This window comes from Mesoplodon mirus, assembly GCF_964341445.2.
Source record: "Mesoplodon mirus genome assembly, chromosome: 15".
In the NCBI taxonomy this organism is placed as follows: domain Eukaryota; kingdom Metazoa; phylum Chordata; class Mammalia; order Artiodactyla; family Ziphiidae; genus Mesoplodon; species Mesoplodon mirus.
Genome location: NC_138991.1, coordinates 66,450,847 through 66,458,864, shown reverse-complemented (window position 1 = coordinate 66,458,864; position 8,018 = coordinate 66,450,847). Strand labels below are relative to the sequence as shown.

General features: G+C 46.7%; 1 protein-coding gene across 1 annotated transcript in view; it reads left to right on the top strand.

Moving 5' to 3' along the window:
• Positions 1-2,163: 2,163 nt before the first annotated feature.
• BFSP1 (beaded filament structural protein 1) overlaps positions 2,164-8,018 on the top strand; it is a gene marked incomplete at both ends in the record, with an annotated part of 37,777 nt that continues 31,922 nt past the window's right edge. Inside the window, 2 exons of the mRNA XM_082645330.1 lie at positions 2,164-2,537; positions 7,694-7,754. Coding sequence (XP_082501456.1) covers positions 2,164-2,537; positions 7,694-7,754 — 435 coding nt within the window. The remainder of the gene's footprint in view (positions 2,538-7,693; positions 7,755-8,018) is intronic.

Sequence of the window (8,018 nt, the reverse complement as noted above, 5' to 3'; positions counted from 1 at the left end):
ATGCTGTTCTGCCTGGAATTCCAACTTCCCTACCTGCCCACACACCGCTCACTGCTGCTGCCTTGATACAACCACAGAGTTTTATTACCATCTCTATTTTAGAACTTCTCCCAGATTTCCTTGTGTCTTCATTCATTGAGTAGGAATTTGTCTCCTGCCCCTTAAAGGTAGGGACTTGACCTTGTTCAATATTTAACTCTTCCAGAGGATGCTTTGTGAGTAGATATTTTCTAAGTGTTTGTTCCACTGGATTAAAAGGAAATAATATTTTTTCTTTTGTTATGTTCCTGGAAGTTTATATTTTTCTCAAACGGGATTTCTATGAGTGGTAGACTGGGTTGCTGGTCCCAATGCTTCACTCCATTGTGACAGAGTTCCACACCCACACCCTCACCATGGCCTTCGGTGAGCCATGCCTCTTCCCTGCCTCTTGACTGAGGCGGTGGCTGTGGGCTTTGCTTTGACTAACGGGATGTTAGCAGATGTGATGCCAACAAGGGCTTGGGACAATCTTGTGTGCCTGGGCTTGCTCTCGTCCTTCTGTCACTGCTACCTCTAGGAGGATGACAGACATTTGGAGCACAGCTGCACCAGCTGATCAGAAGACCTGCAGCTTGCAGGAGAGCTAGCCAGCTGAGCTGCAGACCTGGGACGGAGTGATAAAGACTTCTTGTCTGCTACTTAGTTAGGGGGCCATTTTGTTCTGTAGCAAGAGCTGACGGATACGTGATGTCAGAGGGAATGAATGATTTTTTAAAATAGATTATTCTTGTCCTACGTTGGTTTTGCTCTCTAGGAAGCCTGAAACCAATTTACCATGCAATCAGCATGGTATATGTGTGCCGTACCATAGAAAATACTCATGGGTGCTCCTTGATTTGATCATAAAATCTATTTTTAAATGGCTTAAGACAGCAAAATAGAATAATAACCACACCGCCAGCACAACTTTGGCCCTTACATAGATTCATCCCAGACTGAATCCATTATTATAGTCCTTTTGGAGAAAAAAATAAATTCTGAGAAACCAAAAAAGTTCTGTGTAATTTTCTTGATCTTTGATAACTATGGCGTTAATTTGTAGTATACTATGTGCAATCCATAGAGTTAATTATATGGCACTGCTAATCCTTACTTTTATGAAAACAGGCTTTTGATAATGATTTTTAAAACTGGAGATAGGACAAAATATTTATATTTAGGAACATTCTCATCAGATGCTATTCATTTCTTTCAACACCCACAATTTACTTTTAAGTTTGTCAAAGCCTAGCTTTGTTATTTCCATAATACAAATTCAAAGGAAACATAGTGGCAAAAAAAAATTCCTTCATATTATGTAATTGAGAATTGGCCAATTTATCAAATCTTTAAGAATTTTTTCTTTGGTTCAAATAATCTATTATGCCAATGTCCTGATGGAGCTCTGCTTGTATCTCCTACTCTGGAAAGGTTTTCAGAATCCATAAGAGTCAGGATAATATAATAAGGACAACTTTTCTGAGTTATTGTACAAAGAAGAGATTGGTTACAAACATGCACAAGTATCAGTAAGAACTTACTTGCAATACACCTCACAATTTACCCAGAGGTGCCATTTGATTTTGCATCCACGGTTAAGAACCCCTAATATAAGTAGGGGTCCTGAATGTCATGTTGCAATTACGAAAAAGAATCGCTTAAGTAATCAGAAAAGAAAATGGTGTTGTTAAAAAGTTCTGGCATTGAGAGCTTGACTGAAAGAGAGAGAAGAGACAAAGCCAGGGGTCCTTGGGCTCTCCGTCTAGTCCAAGTTTAACAAGCTCCCTTGGGCTTCCTTCACAATTCCCAGTGGAAGCAGTCAAAAGAAAGGCATGCCTCTCCTGTCCTCCTGACCCTCCATTTACTCATAAAACAGCGGGCTTTAACAATCACGGAACAAAAACCACATTGCCCAATGTAACCTTTCAACCCCCAGAGCTGTATGGGCCGCTAATCCAGCGCACAAAAGCAGGCCGACCGCTCTTTTGTTCTCCCCCGAGGCTGGGCGCAGCGCTGAGCAACAGCTGGTCGGCTCTGGAACGTCCCAGCGGCGTGCCAGGGGCCTCCGATGTTTATTTAGCGCGCTGCTGTCTCGACAAGGGGCCTCCGGGAGCCGGCTGCACGCTCGCCCGCAGAGGAGTCATGTACCGGCGCAGCTACGTCTTCCAGGCCCGCAAGGAGCAGTATGAGCGCGCCGAGGAGGCGGCGCACGCCGCCGCGCCGGACAGCCTGGTGGAGGGCCGGGCGGCCGCGCCGAGCCTGGCGCAGCTTCAGGGGCTCGGCGAGCGTGTAGCCGCCCACGTCCAGCGGGCCCGGGCGCTCGAGCAGCGCCACGCCGTCCTGCGGAAGCAGCTGGACGCCTTCCAGCGCCTGGACGAGCTGGCCGGCCCCGAGGATGCCCTCGCCCGACACGTCGAGGGCAACCGCCAGCGCGCCCGGGATTTGGCTGCCGAGCGCACCCGGTTGGAGCGCCAGGGCGCAGAGGCGCAGCGCACCCTCTGCGAGTTCCAAAGCAAGTAAGCGCAGCCATGGGAGTAACGAACGGGCCGGGAGAGCGCTGCCCCCGGAGTTGGGAGGGCCGTCTCCGGGCCCAGGCGACCGGTGACTTCATCCCAGGAGAGGCACGCACGTGCTGCATCTCCCTAAGATAGGACTAGCTTCCATTTTGGTGGCACGTCACGGTTTGCATGAAATGGTGTAATTGCTGTTAATGTCTTTTAGAGTCTAGATCTAAGTTACATGCAATGAAATGCACAGATTTTAAGTGTGTAGCTCAATGAGTTTGACGAATGTATTAATAGATACCCATGTAACTACTAAAACAAGCAAGATATTCCTCTACCCCAGAAAGTTACCTTCTGCCTTTTCCCAGCCTTTGGTTCCCTCTCCCCAGTCCCCCCAAGCAGAGGCACCCAGCGTTCTGATTTCTGTCACCATAGATTACAATTGCCTGTTCTGGAATCTTTTAGACATATTCTTACGTGTCTGGCTCCTTCTGCTCAGCACAGTGTTTTTGAGATGTGTCGATGTTATTTAATCCTCACAGCCTCATCCTGTTATAGACGGTACTGCACCTAGTTTACAGATGAGGAGACTGAGGTTCAGACAATGTAGAGATTGGGGGCAAGGTCACTCAGCCGGTGGATCGCTGCACTGGGACTGGAATTCAAGTCTTGAGCATGCTAAGTCTAACGGCCTTCACTGCATCACAGCGGACACCTGGACATTGCTTCAGCGTGTGCCTGCTAGTGTCTGGCCCCTCAAAGTGTGATCCATGGACCAGCAGCATTGCCATCACCCAGGGTCTTGTTAAAAATGGAGACTCTTGGGCCCACCCCAGAGCTCCTGAATAAGACTCTGAAAAAGACCCCCAGGTGATTCGTCGTTTAAGTTAACAACCTTGAAGTTTCAGAGGTCCTGCTCCTGGGCAATGTCCCCCCTTTTGACAGACTGAATAATGTGTTAAAATCACCCAAAAAGCTATTCAAAGAAAAAAGATGCTCAGCAATTTGTCAGCATCTTTCCAGGTGATAAGTGGGTGTGCGCTTTGATTCAGCTGGGCACTTCAGGGAATTTACCCTCTGATACTCACTCCAGGAGGTGTCAAAGGGCATGTCCACCAGGATATTCACTGCAGTGTGATCTGCAATAGCAAAGGCCTGGGACCAACCTGAAGGCCTGTTAATAGGAGTCAGGTTTAAAATTGTGCTTCATTCATGCAATGGAATACTGTGCAACTGTGAAAAAAATAGTGTGTTATTATCATCTATTTTAAAAAGACGGGGGTCAGAGTAGAGATTTTTTGCTTTTATAAGAAAAAACAAGACACAAGCACACACACAAAGACCTAATAATACTGGTTACCTATGGGAATAAGGAAGTAGGAGCAGAGGTGAGAGGGAGACTTTTACCTTTTTCTGTCATTTAAAAAAGTCTCTAACCGGGGCTTCCCTGGTGGCGCAGTGGTTGCGAGTCCGCCTGCCAATGTAGGGGACGTGGGTTTGTGCCCCGGTCCAGGAAAATCCCACATACTGCGGAGCGGCTGGGCCCGTGAGCCATGGCCGCTGAGCCTGCGCGTCTGGAGTGAGAGGCCCGCGTACCGCGAAAAAAAAAAGTCTCTAACCATGTAAGAGATTTATCTGTTTAAAACTTATATAAATTAATTAAAAAATACAGATGTGCCGGCCCCATCCTGGACCTCAAGTGGGGCCCAGGTTTTTTATATTAAATGAGCTCCACTGGTGATTGCAGTGAACAGCCAGGTTTGAGGACCTCTGGTCTAGGGTAGCCAGAGGGTTTTCTTCAAACGTGCTTTGTGTTTGAGTTCCACATTCTCAACCCCAGTCATGGGCAGGGTATTCAGCATTGGATACTGAGCATATTTATCAGATCATAAGCATCGATTCCATTCCCATCAGTCCTTCTGTTTCTGGTTTTCTTTTTTTTTTTTTTTTTTTTTTTTTTTGCCAAATTGCACATGTGGGATCTTATTTCCCCGACCAGGGATCGAACCCGTGCCCCCTGCAGTGGAAGCATGGAGTCTTAACCACTGGACCACCAGGGAAATCCCTGTTTCTGGTTTTGATCCACAGAAGTAGGTTTGCAGCTGGAAGAAGGCACCTGAAAATCCCTGTGACCCTTCAAGGGAAAACTGAGGCTTGCAGAGGGCCTGTGGGTGGCAGGACTTGAATTTGGGTTTTTCACCCTAGGCCCATACACTTTCCAGAACACTGTGTCTTACAGAGAAGCTGTTCTTGGACTCCTGTGGAGTGAGGCCCAAAGGTAGGACTTATTCATACTAAGCTCATGTTCCCTAAAGAGAATGGAAGTGAATGCTGGTTGACACCCAGGGTAGTTCCATGGGTCATCAGAGTACTTGAGATCCCCAAATGGCCTTTACTGGTCCTTGGGCCACAGTCAGCTGTGATTTGGCTGGGCCAGCATGACTCCCAGGAGCCCTCGTTGGAGGAGTGGCCATGTTGAGTCCTCCTGATTTTACTTGGCTCTGAGTTGTATGTTCTGAGTTGTATGTCCATCGTGGAGCCGACCCTTCAGGCTCTGTGATTTATTTGATAATTCTCGTTAATTTATTCCCTCCGATTGCCCCCTTGGGGAAGTTTTGATGTTTTAACTTGAGTAGTGGGACTTGAAAATCATTATAAAAATCATACCCATCTACATGCATGGGTACACACATCGAGTTTGGTTTAATTCCAGAGGTGAGGTGATGATTAGCCAGAACCAGGTGAAATTAATGCAGAAATAGGAAGGTATATGCAGCCTTGTTAGTCATGTTCTTTACCTGGATAGTTGAATAATTTCAAAATCAGGTCTTCAGCACATCAAACAAAGGCTAAATAAAATAAAAACTAAATACAAATAAAAACAAAACTACCAAAATTCAGTGATGAATAGAGTCAATTATCCAAATTGCTGAAAACCAAAAATAATCCTGTAAAACAATCAGGTAATTGAAGCCAAAGTGTTTTTTTCCACTTTATGAATTCGCTTTTATATTCACTTCTATGAATATATGAATACATCATGAATTCTTACAATGAATTCTTTATAATGAAATCACTTGTCTGTAATAAAATATCTAGGCTTGTCTAAGCATGAAAATCACATTAATATGTAGTTTATTAAATATGTTTTTAAGCTACAGAAATTCTTGGATGTTTTTAGCAGGAAAAAGCAATGAGAAAATTAGATTTTGTTAACAGTTTTATTCTTAAAGCTAATTAAACATTAAAAAACATTATTTCTGGCTCCATTAGAGCCACACAGAAAAGAAACTGTTAAATGTGACATCCTGGTGTGAAAAGTAAAACTGATGCAAATATATTTTGCTTCCTGGTTATAGCTGAGCTACTTAGGTGGCTCTAGAACCGGGAGCACTTAGAACAGTGTTCCTATACCTCATGTTCTTCCCTGAGGTCAAGACTTTTAATTCTGAGGCATGGTTTCCCAGCACCTGTCACAGTATAAAGTCCTTGACTTGAACCCGTGGCATGGGTGTACAGGGACACAGAAAGCGATGTTTTGTGGGTTGGGCTGAGTGCTAATTAGGATTAGTTTCAACTACAAGTAAACTCCAAATTGACATTGGCTTATCCAAACAGAAGTGTGTTTCTTTCTTGTGTAAGGTCTGGACTAACAGTTTTGTATGGCACCCTACAGTATTCAAGGCCCAGAAGGCTCTGTGTGGTCTTCAAGAAGGTGGCATCCATGTTTCAGGTGCAGGAGGAAGGGATGCAGAAGGACACACCTACACCATCTCGTACCACAGATACCTGGAAGGGGCCACAGACATGCTTACATCCCATTGGTCAGGACCACACTGAGCAGCAAGGAAGGCTGGGAAATGCAGTCTCCCTTCTAGGCAGCCCTGTGGCCACCAAACGTGACAGGCTCTAAGTCCTATTAGAATGGATATTGGGGGCAGCTTGCAGGGAACGAGGTCGAGGGTCATTTGGGAAGGGGCTTTCTCTTTTTCTTCAGGGGGTGAAATTCCCCCTAGAAGGAAACTCGTTCTGACCAGAATGATTTCTGGGGTCTCTGTGCTTCCTTGATCTTTACCACTTTTTAGAAGTCCAGGGAAGAAGTCGACTAGGAGAAAAAAATACACCTGCTCCTAGTATCTGCTGCTTTATTAATCTTGTGTAGGTTTAACTTTGAGGGTGTCCCTGCTCTACCCAGGCAGCACGGTGTGGCTGTCAGGACACAGTTTTGTTGTCAGACTCACATCTGAGTCCTGCACCCCTCTCTTAGTTTGGAGTCCTTGAAGCCGAGCCTGAGAAAGTCGCTTATTTGGGAGGTGGCATCAGGGAGCACCAGTGCAGAGTGAGGAGGTTATAGGCAGGAAGGGAAGGAGCCAACACTGAGTGCATCACCCGGCAAGTTACCTGCATGGCCACCGGAGGCCACCTGCGGGGTGGGGAGCACACCTCAGTGATCCCAGCTGAGGGTCAGGGAGCCAGGCTGTGTACGTACCCACTCGCCCTGTCAGAGCTTGCAGGCTGCTCCCAGGGGCACTGACTCTCTGACCCGTCCAGCCTGCCCTGCCTGCCACCCCACAGGAGGCCCTTGCTCTGCAGGGCAAGGCCGCACAGATGCGGGTGAAGTGCCAGGAGCACCTGCGGAGGCCTCGGGCCAGTTTCTCAACCTCGGTTTCCTCATCTTTCCCAAGGGGGTAACAGGAACTGCTGTATTCCAGGGTTTTGTGAGGATTAAATGGCATAATCCAGAAAAGCTGACACATGATGATAAATACAATAGTAGAGGGTATCCGGACCAGGTCAGGTTAGTGGTGTTTGATGTAATAGATCTTTAGTACAGCCTCCCAGTCTCTGTGCTGCCGCCGCACTTGGGGTACAGGTGTGCTGGGATCTGATTCCTGCATCTTCGGGTGGCTGGGAGGGGGCACTGGGGGGTTGGGGCTGGGACTCCGGGCTGGGAGACTCCTGTCCATCTATGGTGCCACTGGCGGCACTTCCTGCGTGTGCCGAGACGTGCAGAAGTTTGGGAAGAAGTGGGCTCCAAAATGCAGCATCAGCTCCTGCTTCCCTTAACGAGAGGGGGTGGGACTCAGGTTAACTGAATGCTGATTGTGTGACCACACGTGCCGGATCGCGGAAGCTGCCCAACTATCCCTTCTGTGTCCCATCTGCAGGTATGAAAATGAGTGCGAGTGTCAGCTGCTGCTGAAAGACATGCTCAAACGGCTAAACAAGGTGAGCTGAGCCCGTCCTCGGGTTTGAGTAGATTCACGACCAGACTGAGCTAAATGGCTGAACGATTGTTTCACGCACTGCCTCTTTGTGTTCTTTCAGGATTCCCCTATTTCTTTTGCTGTCATTCTCCTTCTTTCTTAAAAAATTTATTTTAATGAGGTATAGTTGACTTACAATGTTGTGTTAATTTCTGCTGTACAGCAGAGTGATTCGGTTAGGCACATATATACATTCTTTTTCATATTCTTTTCCATTATGGTTTAT